The sequence below is a fragment of the Strix uralensis genome, chromosome 4 (assembly GCF_047716275.1).
Source record: "Strix uralensis isolate ZFMK-TIS-50842 chromosome 4, bStrUra1, whole genome shotgun sequence".
NCBI lineage: Eukaryota > Metazoa > Chordata > Aves > Strigiformes > Strigidae > Strix > Strix uralensis.
In genome coordinates this window covers 71268840-71291426 of record NC_133975.1, presented here as the reverse complement: position 1 = coordinate 71291426, position 22587 = coordinate 71268840, and the positions used below count along the sequence as shown (strand labels likewise).

Below are 22587 nucleotides of genomic sequence, written 5' to 3'. Positions count from 1 at the left end.
ATCCTTAAATGATGTGCATATATATTGTTTTTAAGCATGGCTCTTAAGGTAATTGGCAAGAAAAACAATAAAAAACAGATACAGAAAATAGACCAACTGATCGAGCATCACTTTTATAGGGTAGGGAGCATACCTTCCATGTGTTACAGTTATAGTTAGTCATAGTTACTTTTTAGGTAAGTACTTATTCAGCTGCAACATACAGAATTGCTTCTAAACAGGCCAGCTACAAACCACTTTCCTCTTGTTCACAGCGCTAGAAACTTACCTTTATTTTCAGAACAGAATCACTGTGAGTGTGAGTCTTGGATAATTTCCTCATGATCTCAGCACCAGTTACAGGCCCAGAAGAGCCCCCAGCAGGTGGAGGGCGATTAGCTGTTCCTTCTAAGAGCATTGTATGCTCACTGACAGTAGCTGGAACCAAGCAAACAATTTTTCTCATTTGTATATATATGGGGAACCAAGATTAGCTATTATTAGTACATTTATTTACAAGCAGTCAGAAACTTCCAAATTCTGACACGCACCTACACACAGCTGTCTATGGAATTTTAAGACAAATAAGAAAACCTCAGACATGGGCCTACTGGATTTTGTTTAATAACCCGAGTACAAATCTTTTTGTCCTCCTAATGTCATACAACTGTTGCTCTGTGCTACAGATCCAAAGGAAAGTTGTTGAGTTTCACTTTCTTTTGCTGACTCTGGCATTGCTGATCATTTTTTGAATTAAGATGCTTACATTTGTATGAATTCCATCTATAAGTAAATGTATACAGGGCAGCAAAATTGCCGCTTCCAAAATTCTTGGTGAAAAATAGAATAACATTGATTGGGGGGGCGGGGGGAATTAAAACACTGGTTCTAACAGTCTTTTTCTGCTCAACCAAGCATGTATTTTAGAGGAGGGGACAAAAATCTCCATCAGGCACAAGTTTTACCCACAAACATCTCTGGTTTTGTTCTCTTTAAGCTGATAACTGCTGCCTGGCTTCTAACTAAAAGCAGATTCTCCTCCTGGGTTTTTTTTAAATTATTTTTTCAAATTATTTTTTCCTCGATGTTTTGCATTTGTTAATTGAGGAAAGGAAAACATAAATACTGTATTTTTGAGAACAGTAGCACTGTACATAGATGCTCCAAACATAAAATAATTCAGTCAACTCAAACCAGCAAAAAAGAGTGCTCCAACAGCATGTATTTATTTATGCCCTTCCTTTCTGTGATTATGACTTATGGCTCTATATCGAGTACAAAGCTAAATCAGTAGCTCATGTTAAATTGGCAACGTGTAAACTGGCAACAGAAATCTACCACATATGAAGCAGTAAAAATGAGGGGGGAAAAAAAAATGTCTTCACAAAGAACAAATAAGGTAGGTAGGTTTGAAGCTATTCCTGGGAGAGTTCATAGAATTGCATGTTACAATTTTTAACCAAGGTCAGAATCTGCACAACAAAATCCTAATTACAAGCTAGCAAATAATTAAGTTGATATATTTTGTGCAGTAAATAACAAGACAAAGCATGTGAAAGAAATCTCCTATTTTGTTTTTTCCCAAACAAGTAATAATTGTTGTAATAGTATAACTGTCAGCAGCAGCTTCAGAATGAAGATGATTCTAAGAAAGAAGCTTGATGATTCTAAAAAAGAAGAATATAATGTATTCGAGAATTAAAATTAAAGAAGATACGAATGCTCTGAGAGGACCTACTTGTGCCTATGAATTTTTACGGAGACAGAACACAAAAATACCTGCATCAAATTCAAACTCTGCTCCATCAGCACTTGTGTCACTCTGAAGACCCCCTCCATTGTCTAATCCAAGTCCATCCTCGTGGTCATGGCAGGCATTTGTCTGCAATTTCACTGGCTGAGTTGGTCTATGTAAGCTGACTCCTTTAAAGGCTGGGGTCACCACAATGAACTTCATCCATTGCCTTGCTAAGGCAACTAGACCTTTCTTTAAGGTTACTAAGGCAGGTAGGCCATCACTCTTAACAAAAGAATAAAGAAAATTTAAAATGCATATCACACCATTTTAAAGTAAACTGGGGGGGAAAAAAAAGTCAGAACTCCATTAAATCTTTGTGCTCGAGAGGCTTAGGACAGAAACATGCTGGCATCACACAACGTCCATTCAGATATAAAAAGTCATAGTGCTAACAGATAAAAATTAGAGTTTCACTGAAGACAGTAAATGCATTCATCTACATAACCCAAGAGGCCAAAAATAAACAACAGGAACAGGTTTATTAAGTATGAAACTAAAAGTACTTAAGTAATTATAAGGCTCTGAACTGTGGACTAAAATTCACAACAGTACTAGACTGACTGTAGAATCAGAACTGAAATTAAAAAGATGCAGTTTCTTCCATTGTTGGTAAGTAATATTTTAAAAACATAAATTTGAGGCATAAAATAGGGATTGTTTTGATTACATCACTGAATTGTGCTAAAAAAAAAAAAAAATATTCTTATTTTGACCACAAATCAAACAGTGCTATTTCTGCCAAATTGTGCTATTTCTGATCACTGGGCTCTCACCTGAGTATGTTGAAAAAGGTATTGTTTAAGTCTGACAGACATGGAATTGGATTATGAAAATGACACAAAATCAGGAACAAACACTCCTCCTTGTGCCTAATATGTTTGTTTAAACAATTTTTTACCACTACAATCCAGACATTTCCATTCTAAAGCCACCAAGAAAAAGATTAGATTCTTAAGCCTTAAAGTTTCTACAAAACTAGCTCTTTTCTTAAACTGCCTGCATTATCCAAGTATTTCTAAAAGACATGAAAACTAGTTCTGAGGACAGAATGTGGAATAAGCTAACCAGTGCATGCACTTGCCTTAATAATTGAGATTTATGCAGTTTTAAAACTACAGATGCAAACTTTTACTACTTTGCTGTTATCTTCAAGAAAAATGAAATCTGATAAAAAGGCCATTAATAAAGACATGCGTTTTTTGGTTTATGATCTCTCACGTATTTACTAATAAAATAGCTTGATAAAATTTATGCATATACATGAGCCACAACAAAACCAGCAGACCTGAAAGAAAATTAAATGAAAGACGATGTATCTACTTATCAATTTAAGGATATATGAGTTTGGGTTATATTTTCTTGTTTGTTAACATTCCCTAAACTGTTACCTAAGCTAAGACATTAGAATTAGTACCTCTGAAATTAACACACTGAGTTATTTTCATTTTTACAGGGTAACTCACCATGGTGGCATCCTCAATAACGGAGTAATTTGCTTGATGAAGGTAATGGTGCAATATATTACACAGTAAACAAGAAGGATTTTCTTGCAAGAAACGAGCCACTTTGGTAAGCCTGTTGTACTTGCTTCTCAGAGGAAAGTGCACACTTTTATTCTAGATTAAAATGTAACAATTTTTCACATGTGAACATACTTGCAAACAGAATGTGCGCATGAACTACAAGATTTCACCTATGATATCACAAACTTCTAACCCCATTTTGAACTTCTGCAACAAAGATTTGCCACATGAATACCTACCTTATCTTAAATAGTGTATGTGAAAAATCATGCTTGATGCTTATTTATTTATATGAAGTAAGAAAACTGAAGGCTGGATTCAAATTGCAGACTTTGTAAAGTTACTTCCAGGCTAATAGACATATATGCACAGCTAGCTGAGATTTTCGAAGAAACTGTTTATTCCTAGTTAAAGAAAAACAAGGCACTTTCCTAATTTGGTTTAATGCTAGAAAAAGCATAGGAAAAGAAATAGGAAGGGAGGTAGCAATAAGACACTGCTGCAAGGAATGATTTTTGAGTATAGCAGAAAGTTATCCTGACACTAAGCTTGTCAGTCTTACAATGAAAGACAGGGTCTCCACAACGGGTGTCACCTCAAAATCTTCCCACTAGATGGTGCCAAGTAAACGAACAGCAGAAAACTGCCTACACATGAGAAATCTCCTTAGCAAATCACTGTAACACCCAATTTGTCATAAAAACTCCACCAATCCCAGTTTTCAACAAAAAATTTTGTGTTTCTTGCTGGAATGTTTAACCCTCAGTATGCTTGTCCTCCCTTCTGCTAGCAAACGGGTCCAATAAACATAATGATTCAATACAATGCAGGAGCACAGAAATTCATATTTTTTCCCGAAAAATACCCTGAATGTTTCATAATTCAACACACTTTCATATTTCATAAAAAAATACCAGACACTACAGCCATATTTCTTACTCTTCCCTTTCAAAAGACGGAATCTCCAATTATTTTACCTGGAGATGCACTCCTGTAAGAAGCACAAGACATCCTCACTAGTAACAGCTGAAGCTTTTTTCTGCTGAAATTTAGATTGTGTACAGAAAGCACAGGTAATGAGTTCTTGTTACCAATTCTGGAAGTAAAGGCTCATAAGGCGTGCTGTAAATTTGTCAGTGAAAATATCCAGAATCCCAAACAAATATATATTACATATTACACTACTCTGTTCCAATGCAGTTATTGATTTTATAAAGGTTATTTACCTCTAAAGCTTCTGTCATAATGCAACCCATAACAGCACAGATTCTCAGGGTTCCTTCAGTTTCTAGTTTATTTAATGACGATTTCACTTGATCAATAGGAACAAGCCAAGCACCAACTGCAGGCGTTGCAGTACTCAGGAGATTCAGCTGCCTATTGAGAAAAAGAGAAATTAGATATTCAAGTTCAGCAGCAGCAATTAGCAAGATTTTCTAATGCTATTATGAATGACATTCAAAGAGGTGGAATATGACAGAACAATGTAACAAAGTAACAAACGCAGCCCAGAAAATGAAAATTGGCTGTCCTGGTTTCAGCCAGAATAAAGCTAATTTTCCTTCTTAGTAGCTAGAATAGTGCTGTGTAAAATCCAAAATTTTCATTTCCAGAGAAGCTTCAGAAATTATTGAAATTACACTCAGAATCTACCAAATACAACTGCAATTTAACAAAGCAGAATTGTCATGTCCTTTCTTTTAAATTGGGTAAAATTATACCTTGAAAATATATGTGCTGGAGAGCGCACATTGGTAGGGGCTGCAAAACTAAACCAAATTTCTTTGATTGTTAACTTCATGCTGCAAGAGTCAGGGGGAGGAGGCATCAAGGGTATATCTTTTTTTAGGTCATCAGATTCAACGCCTTCATCCTTAAAAAAGGAAACACGAAGTCAAAAGTGAAATTGTTTTCCAAAGTGATTACAGTGAAAGACACTAACGTACCATACTGTGCACTACTCATAAGAAATAGTTTCATATGCATTCAAAGAAAAATAAACTGATGTTATCCACCAATTCTCCCAAGGCAATACCAAGAGACCCTGCAGAAAGCTGAAAGTTTAGTGTGCAAGTAGACAGTATGAATGAAGTTGGCACAACAAGACATGTGTTGAATTGTCAATTTTTTACCATGAATGTTAATCACTTTAAAAAAAAAAACCACCAACAACCCAAGTCCAATCATTTCTATATAGTATGTATATACCTGCTCATCTGAAATTGAATTTCCATTAATATCTGAAGAGGGACTTATTCTATCACAGGGAAGGTTATCATCAGATACATCAGTATTATAGCCACTACCAGTTGGAGAATCTGAAGAGTTATTTGATGCAAGCAATCCACCTCTCTCTGTATCTCTTGATTTACCCATGACTCCAAATGTATTATACAATACTGCTCCAGATTGTCTTCCTCCTATAAAAGCACACATACCTAGACTGTAAATGTTTGCCATGCATAAACATTTATAAGTTACATCCCACAAAAAAGATCTGCACTTAAGAGGAGTAATACATATGATTTTGGTTAACCAAAATGTATTACCATTTTACAAAATTTATGACTACAATTTTTATACAATTTAACAGCTAGTTGTAGAGCTTCTGATACATTTGCTCTAAGTAGATGAAGAATACTCATATGAAGGCTGTTCTTAAACACTCTTCTCTGAAAAGAGTAACTTGGACGACAGAAAATACATATATACTGGGTTTTTTTAATTTTTGAAGCTAGCTTTCCCCTCCCAAAGCAGAACTCTGGCCCTATATGCAGACACTTACTGTGGATATGATCATAAGGCCAGGATTTAAGCGATCAGTGAAGGTATCAATTTCTACCTTCACTTTAAGTTCAGAAACTGCTGAAATCAGTTCATATGGAATTGATTGATTTAGTATTGATTACTAAAACTTCCTTTATTGTATAATCTACTTTGTGAAATAATTTTACAACAGACTTGTACTATTTCATATCACCTATATTCAGCAATTTCTATCCAAATAATTGCTAAACTAGAAACAACAGAATTGTTAGCAGTTTCATAAAACAAAATAATATAAAGCCTATATAAGCTTTACCTTTTATAGTTAAATTTTCAATTCCACACTCAAACATTATCCAACCCCACTTCTCTTGACTAGGACCAATTCTAGTTACATCTGGAACAGCTTGTTGATCTGTTTCATCCACAAAAGCAAACTCATCCAACTCTTCCAAAGTAAAAAGAACTTTTGATTTCCCAAAAGGAATAGCGGTTATTGCACAAGTTCCAATATCTGTGAAAGCAAACATATTTACCACTTTGTTACAAAACAAAAAAAACTTTATATCTTCAATAGCTCTCTGAAGTTCATAGTGTTTTGGGAGTGTTGTCCCTTTAGTATTCCTCAAACAGGAGGGCAAAAAAATTTAAAAAAAATTAAAAATTGAAGCATGAGCAAGAAAAAAAGAAGCATAGAAAGGGGAAGAAAAAACCTTGCTCCTGGTATGTTAGTATGGGCAGGGTAAATTTTAAGTTTGGAAAAAACAAGGGCCAAGCAACACAAAGTTAAAGCTTTGAGACATTCCTAATCCTAACACATGTCATGGTTCCAAAGACATGTACAAACAAGCTCTTCAGATTTTTATCTGAAACTGGCAATTGGCTGGAAATTACTTTACCAAAAAACCCACTCTTAATAAACACCTAACATTTAATAGGAACAAATCACAGCGATACTGACAGTGCTCTTGGATAATATGTTTTAGTAGAAATGCATTTGGTATTAACTACAACATACTTGAAGGATATTTAGAAATGAAGTTGTAATTTTAATTCAAAGACTGCTTCTTGGTTGGAAGCATGTGTACGTCTCTGTTGGGAGGATGTAAAGCACTAAGTCTCACTGATTCCTAAGAAAATACAGACTCAAGCAGTTCTTAATTCATTATGATCTTTGTTGTCTAAGATCCAGGAGGGACCTATGCCACCTTGATTTCTTTCATGTTAGGACATAGCTTAAATAGAAATCCTTTCTTCTAGTGACACTTCCAAAGGAATATTTTAAATAATTTTATACCTACTGTCTATTAACTTACACACAAAGCTAAACATCAAATATCTGAGGAAAAGAACTACACTGAGTCAATTTATATCCCTTCCAATTCTCACTCTCTGCCCCCAACTTATAACTGCCATCACTTTTGAGGTACACATGAAACGCTAAGACCCCTAGAAAGACATTTCTCAAACCTTTTAAATAGAAGATGATAAGTTTTCTTGTTTAGAATTCAAAAATTACTTGACCTTCTTGAATGTCTGCAGCATACCTAACACAGGACACTACTGCTAAGAATCTACCCATAACCAGGTAAAAATGGAATTAACCATTTTAATGTTCTCTTATTGCTTTTGTTTTCTTTCAATTTCATTTGCTCACACATCTTTGCAAGTAGGTTTTTGGGTGGTTTTTTGTTTATTGTGTGGTTTTTAATCATACTTGCTTCACAGAGCACTTCCTCAGGTCTGAAAGATTCCTATTCTTTATGGGACAGAGTGAAACACGGCACTAACTGGTACAGGTCTCATGAAAATTGAATCAGTTTTAACAAAAACTGTCCCTGCTTTTGGTCATCTTTTCCAGGATCAGGAGTTATAGTTGCTGAATTTAATGCATAGGCTCTTCAAGGAATTTCCTTAACACAAACAAGAAGGACGACAATTGGGTAGATGTCATTTCCAGTTTTATAGTCACTATAGTTAAAAATCTACAGCTTGTCATGCTGAAATCACCAGTACAACAGGCACATTATAGCTATCCTGAAATTGTTAGAAAGTAGTAAGAAAGCAAATACGCATAATTCATACCCTGCACTGGTGACAAAAAATGGTAGCTGAAAAGAGATCAACTGGGAGGAAGGGAGCCCAGGCCTGAAATTCTGCAAGTGCATGTCAATATTTACAATGCAAGCCATCTGCCACAAACTGCTTAGAAGTTCATCTTGATAGTTTTCACTCTGCCTACATTAAAATCTAGCAGTTTAGTAGAATAACAGAAAATAATTCAGATTAACTATCCTAAACTGCTTTTCAGAGCATCTGCAAAATCTCCAGGTTCAAGTGTCTTTTTATCTGTGTTGATAAAAAAAAAAATCACAACCAAACTACAAGGTCAAGGCCAACTATATCCCTTTGCTTCTACGAAAACTGACATTTCCACAATTTAAAAAAAGGCTTACCTGTTGTGTCAAGGCCTCTAAGTTGTCCATGAACACGATGGATGTTCAATTTAGCAGCGATTTCTTTTCCTTTTTCTGCTCCAGCATTGGATCTGAGTGAGCCAGAAGACTGGGGCTGCATTTTACTGGTTTGAATGTAACGATCAAATGCGACAGAATTCCTCCCAGTTTCTGTGCTGTTTGAAGTCTCCTCAACTACACCCCTTTGAATAAAGGGAGAAAAAACAATTAAGCAAATCTCAGATAGACGTATTTTGTTTGATTACTTTTGTTTAAGATTTTAAGGGACATTGGCACAGCAGTGTTAGAAAGAATTCTTTGTATGACAGAAGATACATACGCTTTGGTAGAAAAATACTGAAAAATTTAATTTTATCCTGCATGACATATAAGCAAGAAAGAGTTAAAATTCAAGTTCCTAAATTATTCCTGAAGGGTTCCTCCAGTTCTTAAAGAAACTGCAATTCTAATTAGATATTAGATGCTAATTTATAAAACAGTGAAGACACATTTTGTTGCTTAACTCAGTCATGACAAGTTTTTCAAATACTCTTTAGAACTGCAAAAAATTGGCATCACTGTTAAGTCTTTTGACTAACTTAACAAGAAAGAGTCACAAATAGTGATATGTGTTATTCTTACCTATTCATACGAACTTGCGTAGCAATTCTATCAAAACACAAAGCTACTAATGAAACGTGAGTCACAGTTTTGCCAGAAGAAACCCCTGGGGATTCATCAACAGATGCTTGTAGTAAACACAGGTTCACCTATACGTAAAATTCCCCCAAAGAGTAAAGAAATTTAGAAAAACATGTCACATTAAGTATACATCACTAATTTCTGATACAATCTTGTCTTATACTTCTCGTAAAATGAAAAACTGAAAGATAAGACTATCAAACCTAGAAGATGTAAAACATAATTTAAAGACACGGCAGTCAGTTATCCCTATAGTGGTTGTTATTTAACTTGCACACCTACCATAATAAAATTGAGCAGCTCCAAAACAGTCTATCCTATTTAAAACATTAGTTACCTAGCACAAATACATAGCTTCACTTAAGCTTTTGGGGAAATAATAGGGATGCAAAATAAAGATAATTTGTGAGTCACATCTATTAATAAGCTAAACAAAAAGTTGTTACCTTTGGTACAGTAACGTTGGCCTGAAGACCTTTAATTGTCACATTATCTTGCTTAAGTGAGAGATTGGTCTGTGCTGGTCCCTGGTTTGTTGTTCCTGTAGTGGTAGTGTCTATTTTTGTTCCTCTAATATCCTGCTTTGAAGATAACTTGGAGGGGGGAAGAAAAAATAATTTATTCTCACTGAAACTCAGAGCTGCTAAGCTAAAGAGTAACATGATAGTTTATTAGCACAGAGCAGCAAGAGATTCTCACTTCATTTAAAGCACAATAGCATGATTTCTAGAACAAGGACTGTAGCACTTAGAGATATGATATTTCTAGATCCATAAGGGCAGCAATGCCATTCTGCAATAACTTTCTAATGACCAGATTTTAGCTGAAAGTTTGAGTTCTATATATAGAAGTTATATAGAACAACTTATTATGAAGTAAATAATTAGCATCTCTTACACTGTGAAGCCAAGAAATCATAAAATATAGATATGGTTATTAACTTAGACAGAAAGAACTCTTAATTCTGTAGAACTACCATACAATTCTTTCCAATCTAAATTAATTTTTTAAAGTATCAGATGAACTGCAAAAAAACCCCAAACCCATGCACTTTGACAGCTTAGTTTGAACTTTCCTCCCACAGAGACTATCTCCCTAACTACAGTAAAATAATAAATGATGTATTGCTGATATGAATATAATACATAAGAATATCAGTTACTGTAATTTCTAAGAACAGAATGTATGATCTCCTGCAAATTACTGTAGCTACTGACTAGAATATTAGAATAACTTCACTTTAATCCTGTAAGAGAGATTTCTGGTCACTGAAAGACAATATATAACAGTTGATTACAAAAATGCACGTAACATTAGGCACAAGATAAAAATAGATATGTATTCCAAATTAATATAGCACTTAGCTACTATATCTCAAAACACTTAATTCAATTAAAAGTTTTCTTATGTAAAATACAGAAAGCAATATTCTTTCAAATCCTTGTGCATTTTTCTTGTTCCCTTTCTTACATTTTCTGAGAAGCTTGTCTTGCTGTTCTGTACAGCATCTCGAAGAACTTTGCAGTGCAGATCATCAACGATAGCTGCTGGGTGTCGAGAGCTAGCACAGTGCACCATTGCTTCTATATACCTGTGAGAGGAAACAAGCCCACAGCAGACCATTTAAACTTCGTTTCACATGACACACAATCAACAATGTTTAATTAACACTACAGAGGAAAAAAATTAAGCACTGTCAGACATAAAGGGCACTTCCTAGGTCAGTGTAACATTCTTCCAGCGTCCTCATGGGAAATGCAGAATTACATTCACTGGGTACAAGGCCCTACTGCTCCATCAGTCACGTTATTCAATCCTTTTGCCTAAACCTTTACTGAACAAAACAGCTTTGATTTTAGACAATTTTTAGCATAATCAATTAACACTGCAGTAGTAAAATTAATTACCTATCCAGTGCCTCTGCTACAAGAGGAGTCAGAACTACATCAACCGTTCCTTTTACTTCTACTATCGCCGTTGTCCGTGTCTGGAAGACAGGGTGATCCAACGTCCATTCTTCTGTTATTGTTTCATCATCTGTATTTTCTGCAGACTTCTTTTCCAAAGGAGTATAAGGTGTACTAAACAAGTCAAATACATATTAACAATCTAGGTTTGTAAAAGAAATACAAAAGTGTCCTGGTATCATTTTAATTCTTAATAAAATGCATATAATGGCAGATTTCTTCTACCGCATAGCTTAGAAAGCACACAAATATAATTCCAGTGCAAGGCCCTTCCCTAGTTTCAAGTTCAGCTCTTCGCAATGCAATGGACACTTGCCGTAAGCACTTCCCAAATTAATTTAAACTAAGTTGCAATTCATACATACGAGTGAAAGTATTTGATGCTTTCATGGTGTGCTTTCTTTTTGACCAAAATCAAACATTTTATAATAGAATACTCTGTTCAAAGAGATCTGTACTGAAAACTACTGCTACAAATCAGATTTTGGAAGGGCTAGCAAGAGCCAAAACATTTAACAAGAGTATCAGGAAAATCCTACTCTTAAAAAATATGCTAATAATGTTATGCAGTATTCAACTTACTTAGATGTTGATCCTGTGAGCTGCATGCCTCTGTCCAGTAATGAATTAGCTGTGAGACCCTGTTTAACAATCTAATATAAAAGTGCAAAGATATTCGTTACATTCCTTCTATATATGAAAAAAATACCCAAGGAATCTTCAAATAAAGATCCTCCTTACAGTTTTATTCTTAAAAACATCCCTCATATGCAGATTCTCCAATATAGTATATAGAAACTCCTACGTTTATTTTTTAAAATTACTTGAAAGGTTAGACTACGAAGTTCTTACATAGAGAAACAGTGACTAATTGCTTATAAAACAAAATATTTCAAATACTAATCTAGGAAAGGTTTGCACAAACACAAAGCTTTTGCTGCAAAGCAATAACAAATTAAATTCCAGAGGTTAGACACCTATTTTTCTATCAAGCCATTTCCATTATTTTTCATGTATTTTATTTCAGCTCCTTCCTTAAGCATGTATGCTCATATCACATACATCATGAGGAAAAAAGAAAGGTGCAAACATTTACAAAAATCATTTGCTAAGTCTGAGTTTCAATTTTACTTTGAAATAAAGCATTTACAGCCTAGACTACATTTTATCAGTATTAAACGTACTGCTACTGAACTTCTATGTACCGTATATTTTAAACAAAACTCACATGAATATCCTTCAGCTGCATATCTTTCAACAGGCAGCATTGTTAAGTGCAATAATTACAGTTCAGAACACACATCTTGTCCACAGAATTCTAACTTCATCTTTTCTTTTCCACAACCTCCCAGCCACACAACCCATGATCTGAAGTCAGAAACCCAAGGTATTCCTTAACTAAAAGCAAAGAAGTTTCAAGTTTCTCATAGCTTTATTTACACAACAGGTGTACTAAGAAATTTAATTTGTTTTGAATTCATATTCCTTTCTCTACTCCTCTTTCCTCCATCTTCCATACCTTAAAAGTTGGGACAGAAAGTTGCTCAAAAGATGATGAACTTTCTTCACTCGTTGGCGTATCAAGGTCTAAAGGGCGATGCAATGAGGATTTTGAAGTTCTTTTGTTAGTTGGATGCTTTACTGACCAGTTGATCACCTGGAACTGTGTAAGATAATTCTGATAACATGCCATTACAGGCTGCTGGGAAGTTAATTGCTCACTTTCCACAGTCTTCTCAGAGTCCATAACATACATGTTCTCAACATGCTCATCTTCTCCTCCCAGAGCCGAAACAAATGAGGCCTGTGAAGGATGAGTCTTAATTGGCAATGTTTTAACATCTTGACTGATTTCTCCATGGATTGTGCTTGTTAACGGCCCTTCCACACTGTGATAAATAGATCCTCTACTATATTCAATCTTCTGAGCTTGCTTTTTTCTCTTCTTCCTCCCTGGATAGGTTCCTGGACCTTCATCACTACTTATTGGCTCAAACTCTTCTGCTGCAGAAAAATAAGCTTCGCTATCAGCCATTGACATACTGGAATCCATTGAGCGATACTGGTGAAATGAATTTGAATCTGCAGACGGAGTATACGGAAAAGAACCAAAGCTCCTCCTCTGCTTTGGGGAGTCCAAGACATTCTCATCACTGCGAGACACATCGCTGCTGAACTGCACGCCAACTGGAACAGGCTGCTTGTCTCCGTAGAAGGCTGCCGTGAGGCTCTTGGTGCTCCCGAGCCGGGTGGAGCACACAGACGCTTGCCGTTTCAGTGGAGACCTCAGGGGAGACTGACCAACAGGCCTTTCCTGATTGCCAGGGGATGCAGGGCTGCCCTCTGCACCCTCAACTGCAACACTAGAAACAAAAATTAAAGGTTCATTTGCTTATTATTAATGTTTCTCTTTTTACATTATAGAAGCTGTCAAATGCTTCAGTGATTCTGTGACTGCCTATTAGCATAGCAATTATTTTCATAATGCCGATTACATACTAAATTCTGCCACTTGTTAGTCCACTTGTCTACATATAGAGGATATAAAAATGAACACTAACAGCAAGTGCTGTTGTCTTACATGCTAGATTTTCTACCCAGATCAGGTAATCATCTCCTGTTAGGGATCCAAATTTGCATTCAAACTAGGAAAGGCACTTCAGCACTACCATTAAAAAATAACCAACACTTTATAAATTGCTAAATATAAGGGTTTTTTTCTGTCACAATGTGTTCATGAGCCAAACTATACTTCTACCTGGACAGAGAGTACTAACCTTCCATGACCATCTTCTCTTTTTGCACCAGACAAGAACTCCTTCTGTCCCAAGTGATCTTCAGTAGTTGACGATGGGCTGTCCTTCTCCCCTGCAAGCAAGGGGAGTGCAGCACTAGAACTGCTCGTTTCCTCTGAAGAGGATGAGGAGCTATGAGAGCGCAATGGCACTTGTAGGCTCAGATGTTGTGCTTTTCTTTCTATTTCTATACCCATAGATCTGCAATCCCAATCTTTTCGCTTTACACCATTTGCTTTACCTAAGATCAGAAACAGAAAAGAAAAATCGAACATCTGATAACATTCTTCCCTGCCCACTGAAATAAAAATCCTTATTAAATAAAAGCCCTACTTTTGAAATGCATACACATACTAGCATGTTGTACTAACAAAAACGAATAAAATCATAGCAGTAAAACATGATATTGCCTTGGTATACTGCTTTCTATATAAGTAGAACAGATGCAAGTCACAAAACTTCCTTTTTAGTCAGAAAGGAGTTGCACATTAATATAAAAATTCAGCATATGTAAGCTTGTTCACTACTTTCAAGCTACTGTCTGCTCTTAGAAGGGCCCATGCCACTACAAGACCTCTTGCACAGGAGCACAAGTACAACTCATTATCAGAATCAGAAAGAATATAAATACTAATGTGCAGTTAAGAAATTATAATTTTGGGCAAAAATTACCATACAGTGCCTTCTCACCATCTAAAATTTTAGGAATCTCCTTAGTAATTATCCATTCTCCTGGCTGCAGTAAAGACTGCCCATAAAACATATCAGATTCTGCACTTGTACTTGAGAAAGCAGAGCTGCTTGAAGGTGTCAGTTCCTCAAGTTTGAAAAAATCTAGTCCTGTTAATGTGCCACCAAAGAATCGACAGCCACCAAGACAGCCGCACTTGTTCTTGCTTCTCTTATTCCTCAAATTATCATCAGGCCACAAAAACCACAATCTATACAAAGGCAGAAAAACAGAAAACAAAACAACAACATGAGCCACATCAGCCTTAGTACATTTAAATTCAGTGAAAACAAGATTAAAAGACATCCCTCTCTCATATGTGAGCTCCTATTTCACCTAGCATAAAATGAATTAGTAAGATTTGTATCTAAAACACAGATGTCAGACATAAAATGAAGGATTAGCTCCAGAAAGGAGCAAATCACAAATGTATACGCAGTGCTCAGGCAACCGTGCTCAGGCACAGATTATGTCCATCTGCCCCAATACAGACTAACAGTAACATGCATGTTTCTTATGTCAGAGGCAACTGCTCTTTGGGGAGACACACAAATCACAGTTACACCAAGTGTCTTGTTCACAGCTGCTCATCAGCTTGCTCAGGACTCTTTAAGACCTGTTTTCAGTCCAGCCTGAGAAAAAAGGGCAAATTTGATTCCCTCCTCTCCCTGATCTTCATTTTGGGGAATAAAGGAAGGCAGAGCATGTAAGCAAAAAGCAACCTCAAAAGCAAAAACCAAAGTTCCATCTTTAGATGAATGTATTAACTTATACCCCCCAAAAAATTCAAATGCATCTCCTTCAACTGTATCTCTTACCTCTTAGTTCGGTTATCGTGCGTTTCTAAGAAATGTCTCTGCACTTCATGTTTAGAAGGGTGATCTGCAGCTAAAGCGATGTCAGCAGTGATGAGCCCCAAGTTGACAGAGCCAGCTTCCAGCCAATACGCCCTCCTTAATATTGGCTGAAGACCAGTTCTGCAATTGTTCACCTGCTCAACATACTGTCTCAGTTGAAAGTCTTGAATAGCAGCACTTACACCTTCTCCAACAGACTGGTTGTGGAGGTTGCAGTTTGCAATACGTATAGCACCCATCTGGAAAACATAATTTAAAACATGAACTCTGATAAGTCACGAGTGAAACAAAGAAAGGGTAACCTTAAACCAGTTAACACACCACCTACTACATTCCAGAAAGATCTCAGTAAACTATTCTCTCCAAAAAAGACAGAGAACCAGTTTTATATGCAAGCATGTGCACACACACACATAAGGAGGCAAGCTTAGAAATTAATTTCAGACAGTTTTTAAATAACAAAAATAAAATCTCTACTTTGGAGTCTCCTTTTGTAAAGGGATTAAAAAAGAAAGCTCAACTTTGGACAGATGTTGTAATGAACCTTCAAAAAAGTTAAATCATTATTAAATTCTTCACTGTCATCTGAAACCAAAGAAGTCTGAAACTTTCAAAATCAGACATATGATTTGATGATCTATGTAATTCTATGTCCTTAGATGAAAACATTGATTATATACTTTGAATACAAAGCTGTATTAACTCTATAATTAATAAACACCTCCATAAGACAACCATGTTGAACACTGCAAAACTCAAGAAATTCCAGATCCTAAACCTTAACTGAGATCCATATGAATTTTGTTATAGCAGCCCTTATATGATCACACTATTTCTTGTATTGGCACAACTCCAGTAGTTTTGTTGAACCAAGCAGGAGGCTGCCCCTCATCTAGAAAAAGCATGGTACCAGCAGGAGCCAACCCTCTCCAAAGATGAACCTGAAGTTCTTGCTTTTCCTCCACATTTAGGTGTGGAAACTGGTCCCTGTACAACTAACCCACCTGCCCGTACAGTATCGATCCTCCCCGACACTGGTGTACACTAATAAAAGATGACATAGCCCTGCATACATGCTTAGTCTTCAAATTTCAAATAGTCCGAAGACACTGGACCAAGTTTCCTGCACAGCTTGAGTCCTCTCCAAAAAGTGACCATGAAGTATCTGAAATTTCAGATTGAGTTTTCAAACTTTTCACAGGGAAAGGAAGGAAAGCTGAAAAAGAACCCAGCCATGGAAGAGCTACCCACAGGGTTACTATTAAATTATTACTTCTCATCTCTGTCACAGACTATAAAGGAGCACTGGAAACCTTTTTTTCCCTTAAATTCAAATGAAACACATTAAGGATATAATTTTCTAGAGTGTTTCAGGTTATTAAGCTGCCTTTGAAAATACTGCCATTCATATTCATGCCTGCAAACACAGTTAATATTTGTGATAGTGCTTTTTAATATTGGACTCAAAAGAATTTGGAGACTTAAACACATTTTTTTTTACTGTCACAAGGTAGCAAGCCTTTCAAATGACAAGATACCATGTCATTAAAAAAATGTCTAAAATAATTACCACTTTCCTTCAGTTAGATTCTTGCTCGTAATGTGAAGCTGTCCCCAAAATCTTAAATGTTAAGTCTACCTTTTGAAGCTGAATTTATTAATGGACAGCACAACTACTAGTCACGTATACCAGCATAGCACTTTTTTCCTTTTCTGTTGTTACCATAACTCAGTTGTCTCTTTACTTATATTTCGCTACATTGAGTAAATTATTCCAGTTTTCTCTTGTATGATAGGATAATAAAGAGAGCATCAGCTCTCTCTACACATCCTTTTTTGAACAGAGGATACACCATGCCGTATTCTAGATTTAGTCAGGCAGTGGCACTAACACTTCTCCCATCTCTACCAAAGATATATCTTAATTCAAACAGCTGTATCACATAGGATGATCATGAGTTATCAAGCACTGACTTGTACACAATCCTTATCAGTCACTTCCAGTTGTTGAGTTACTAACTTACAGCACAAGTTCTTATTAGCTCTCAGGTAAGACACTGAGATTCATGTTGCCCAGTGTTCTCTTAATTTTTTTACACCAATCCTTCAGCTTCCACTCTTATTTTGGCAGACATCCTCTCCTTACCATTTTCCAAGATCATTAATGGAATTACTAAGCAGAAGCCAAACTGACCTACTCCTGGCCAAGTCCAAGCCAACCTTTTATCACTTAAAGTTTCAGAAATTCTGCTTAGTCCATTGCATGTAAGCAAGCAATAAATTCAGGTAGCTATTCTATTAAAAAATACAAAGAACTCTGTTGACAAAGAAGTCTTTTAATTGTTAAGAGAAATATTTTTACCTTTATATTGGTGGCACAGCCATGTTCTACCACATACAGATCTGCTCCATCCATGGCTAAGCGTGTCATAGTATACTTTAAATCATCAGATGTTGGGCATGGCCCAGGGACACAGTTCATCTGAAGGAAAAGGAAAAAAAGATAAAATAAAAATGATTTAAATGTACATTAGGAGTTTTAGTTTAATTTGTGCTTATCTTTGCATTTATATTCTGCTGTTTAACAGAGGCCTAAAACTAGAGCAATAAAAAGTTTACTTATTCTACACTATCAACATGGAGTATGAGAGGGGTTGTTTCTGTGCTGAGGTTCATTTTCACTAGTGCATGTTTAATTCTTCTGTCCAACAACTTCAGGGGACCCAGCTGGCTCTCCTGACTTCCACCAGGAAAAGGCAAATCAAGTATTCTGATAGAGAACATCAGAAAAACTGGAACAAAACAAGGAGGATGTTGAAAGATGAAATCCAGGATTCATACTTAATATATGACAAGCCTCCTTTGCTCTTCAAGTGACTGTGCACATGGATTCCAAGAGACAAGCACCAAAAGCAGAATCCACAACGGCATAATGGTTAAGTAAGAGTCCCGTGTTTAAAAGAAAAATTTAAAAAAAAAACATGCATGGAAGCTCTAAGCTGTCAGCTTAAGTCTCCCACCAAAGCACTGTTTCATCAATAAAGGATAGGGGATGAAAAGTACCATGGAAACGTGCTAGGAGCACGAGGGCAAGTATGACCCTTGGCTCTTAAGGGCACTGGAGTATGCCCTTTGGCTCTTAACTGTCACAGTACAGGTAAGAAACTAGGCATGACTTCTGCAGATACCGTTTCTCAAAATAATCCATAGAGCACAAAAACATTGTGCATATCCACAGGAAAACCCAGAGAGAATCGCTTTTCTTTGTAAAACATAATTAGCTATACTTTATCAAAGGTAACATCCAATCTGACTATATACTTCACGTGTCTTGGTAACTTTAAGGCTGGATTTCTAAGCTGTTCCAAAAAACCTGTGCAAATATAGCAAGAAATTAAGACAGATGAAAGGTTACCTTAGAGTCACAAAACCGACGATCAATTCCATGCTGGCATATTATTACAGATTTTGGCCTTTCCAGTTCAAACTCCCGGCACACCACATGAAATACAAAGGTCTGCCCCCACTCCAGAAGACATGCAAGCTGTAAGCACATGACAACACGTTGTCTAATAGTAAGTACACAAAATGAACTTTTGGTATTTCACGGAGTACTGAAAGAACATCACCAAAGTTGGGAGCTGAGCAGGAGTAAAAAGAAGCAAGAAGACCCCACCATAACATTCTGGCTGCATTACCTTGCTTACACATAGTCTATTTGCTGTTACTCAAAATTGATTTTTGGTTTTGTGCATGCAACAACATGCAAGTCTCTATAGTTTTTCACAGAAAACACTGTGACATTAAACAATTTCCCACATTATTTCTTAATATAAGGAAAAGGCTTTTGCTATTACAGTCAACTGAGAACTTCATTGTAAAGACAGAGGTCTCCTTATTTTACCTCAAAACCCTCCCTCAGAATACTCTATTACCATTCATAATTTAACTGTCAGACTTCCCTGTATGTAAGTAATGAAATTACATCTAGAAAGCATAAGAAGAAACTGACTAAACAGAACACTGCTGAATCTAGCTAGAACTAGTAATCAGCCTATCATTGATTTAACTCTTTTATATAGTTAGTTCATTCATAAAGGAAATGATTCATGACTGTCTGTCTATTATGAGAGGGAAATGGGGTTTTTTTGGCTAGCCAAAGGAAAAGACACTTAAAATCAGCAGTAATTTAAATGGAATTTAATACAGCGATGCCTGTCCTGCACAAAATCTCTCCTCCTCCCTTTAATGCTGTCCCTTCATGAATTCTTGCAATACATCACACTATGGAACGAAAAAAGCCAATGACCCTGACAGATTCAAGTTCTGCTCCAGAGTAGTGCTGACAACAAAAAATAAAATAAAAATCCTATATGAAGCATACAATTGATGATGGCTTTGTAGAGGAAGAAAATCCTTAAGTTGCATCACGTATTTAGAAAATGTTCTCTAACCTTAGAGTTCTTTCAATCAACTAGGTTTAATCTTGAAGCATAGAGCAGTGGGGTAAATATTATAGCTTGTCTAAACCAGTGGTAGCATTCTGGGAAATGCTGCCACAAAAATCTGTATGTGTAGCATGGACATTCATCTGGACTCTATTCTTTAGATTGTATTTGTATGCAAATGCCTCCATATCTCCAAGAACCTTACATCTGAGGAATATCAAATTGCCTTTCAGACCACAATCACAACCTAATACTTCATTTGTCTTTCCCAGAGAGTTAACCGGCAGGGGCAATGAACCTTTATCTCCAGACATCAGCATCACAAAACAGAAGTAACCTCAGAGGAAGGCACAGACAACTAAGTCATCTCATACTTAAACCTTTTTAATAGATTTTCCTTTCTCCTCTTCATCACATCACTTAGTTTATGGCTGAAGGCATCCCAAAACACCCTCTCCATTTACAGAGAAGTATTATTTACTCTGTAATTAAATCACTTACACTGCATGTAGATACTGTGGTTGCCTTTCTAATCAGTATTCAAGTACATTAACATACATAGATGTAACATACTTGTGGTTTACGTGTAGTGACCACAATATTCACTACAGATTTGTTTGTGCTCTCTTACCAATATCCTTTCAAATTCTCATATAACACTAGCCACCCTGTTACACCTAGATTTAAGATGAATATCAGATTCAGCTCATTTAGCATCTCCTACCCATTTATAGAAATGATTAGATTTTCAAACTATAAAACTGTTTACAGGCACAGATGTATCCAAATTCAGCTGAGATCACGTCTTTTCCAAAAATCAATGCTACGTCAGTTTTACAAGAAAAATAATACTTCAAAGCAAATAGTTTCTGGATGGTACCTGTGGTGGTGTAACTTTGGCTGTAAGACTTCCAGCCTGTACATCTATCAGCCATGCATATTCTAAAGTATCACTTCCAAGAGGCAGACCTTCTGCTGAAAACATTGCGTGAGCGCGCAACTGCAGACCCGACAGGCTGATGTGACCCTCTCGAAGAACTTCATCCACTGCAGGTCGCTGTTAAGAACAAGTAAGTTAAAGCTAGTATTTGCAAAGGACACATCAATAGAAAGTGCAAAAACCGTGTAGCCAGAGGTACTTCATTACGCGTTGATCTTCACCTCTTAAATCTTGTTGACTTTTATACAGCTAGACAGTCCCAAGACTTCTCAGCATTACCCATGCAACAACATATATGCAAATCTTATGGGGGGAGAGGGAAGTTTATCTAACCCAAGTTTGTTTTAATTTTTGAGCAACCATCATCAACAACCTTCCCTTGGTGAACTCGACACAGTGACATCTAGACACCATCTGTTAAATATTACTGTAATAAATTATAAACAAAGAATGGAAGAGCACGTTTAACAATGGAAGTGATCAAGAGGTTAAAAGAGATGACTTATGTAGGTTTGCTACTATCAGGAAGCTGACACATTATAAAAAAAAATCATCTTAAAATAAATTTAAAAAACACCAAATAAACACCAGAGGCTGTCCTCTAAGTTGCACTTTTCACTGAAGTATTGCTTGGCTACCTAAAGCAAAGCTACTTGTTTGCAGATATGAGAATTTGCATGTAATACTTTTCAAAAGATTACTCTACCAGCCAGAGAAGAAACTGAAAAGATAAAAACAGCACAGGCATACGCTAGAAGCTTGTGACCGCATAGCAGTAAGCTGTGGATTAAAACCAATAAGTCAACAGCAAAACTTCTCTTTCACTGAGTTTTTTCAACTTGTTATCTTGCCTGGTTTGTTTTCCACTGTCAGCAAACCCTTGAAGAAGAAACATGCCATACTCTTTTTGATATCACTGGTGACCTATGTCTTGTCTCAGAAGCTATTTCAAAACAATATGAATGGAAAACACGAAGCAACGACACTTGCCAAGCTAGGTAGAGGGACAATTCCTATTCTATATACATTTGTCCTACAAACTTCTTTAAGGTTGAACTGGGAAGTATCAAACAGCATTTTTGTGATACATAATATGAATAAAAGGTCAAATGTATATATTTTTTTAAAAAATCCAAAATATTAATGTATCCAACATTAAGTGGCAAGAACTAATACAAACACTAGATAATAGCAACACACATAACTGCTCAAAACTTTCTTCATAATATTTTTAAAAACATGTCACTCTGCATGTTTATCATTTCAACCAACATAAATTCCCAAGCAGAAGTCTTTGTCTGAGTTAGTGTTTCTGAGTTAAAATAAATCCAACCAAAAAGAACATATAAAACCTAAGGCAAAATATGTAACCACAGCATCACTAAGTCTAAACAGTAAGAATACTGAAAAAAAAGTCATGCAATGAGTCTCAGGGCTATGAAATTAAATCATTAAAAAAAAAAAAAAGGTTTTGCCTGCAACCTGATTTCTGCTTCTTTGTACATATGAATTGCAGTACAATAATTAAGTTACAGATTTGAACATTTAAGGGTCTCATTCAGTGCACAAAATAGATTGTGTTCTTAAATAAGTAGCTATTCAAATGACTGGATTCCTCATATGATA

At 36.1% G+C, this 22587-nt stretch overlaps 1 protein-coding gene across 11 annotated transcripts in view; it reads right to left on the bottom strand.

Moving 5' to 3' along the window:
• The window catches only part of BLTP1 (bridge-like lipid transfer protein family member 1), a 124104-nt gene that overhangs the window by 56483 nt on the left and 45034 nt on the right, over positions 1-22587 (bottom strand). For 8 of the 11 annotated variants that reach the window (XM_074867245.1, XM_074867247.1, XM_074867254.1 and 5 more), the window contains exons 22-41: positions 20902-21078; positions 18989-19117; positions 17936-18055; positions 15535-15812; positions 14659-14927; positions 13969-14227; positions 12711-13554; positions 11774-11844; positions 11132-11305; positions 10695-10815; positions 9671-9817; positions 9165-9292; positions 8523-8725; positions 6383-6580; positions 5509-5720; positions 5022-5173; positions 4527-4677; positions 3241-3393; positions 1759-1999; positions 269-417 (exon numbers count right to left, since the gene is read on the bottom strand). In XM_074867245.1, coding sequence (XP_074723346.1) covers positions 269-417; positions 1759-1999; positions 3241-3393; positions 4527-4677; positions 5022-5173; positions 5509-5720; positions 6383-6580; positions 8523-8725; positions 9165-9292; positions 9671-9817; positions 10695-10815; positions 11132-11305; positions 11774-11844; positions 12711-13554; positions 13969-14227; positions 14659-14927; positions 15535-15812; positions 17936-18055; positions 18989-19117; positions 20902-21078 — 4176 coding nt within the window. The remainder of the gene's footprint in view (positions 1-268; positions 418-1758; positions 2000-3240; positions 3394-4526; positions 4678-5021; positions 5174-5508; positions 5721-6382; positions 6581-8522; positions 8726-9164; positions 9293-9670; positions 9818-10694; positions 10816-11131; positions 11306-11773; positions 11845-12710; positions 13555-13968; positions 14228-14658; positions 14928-15534; positions 15813-17935; positions 18056-18988; positions 19118-20901; positions 21079-22587) is intronic. The other 3 variants (XM_074867256.1, XM_074867248.1, XM_074867253.1) reach the window with 1 other exon arrangement.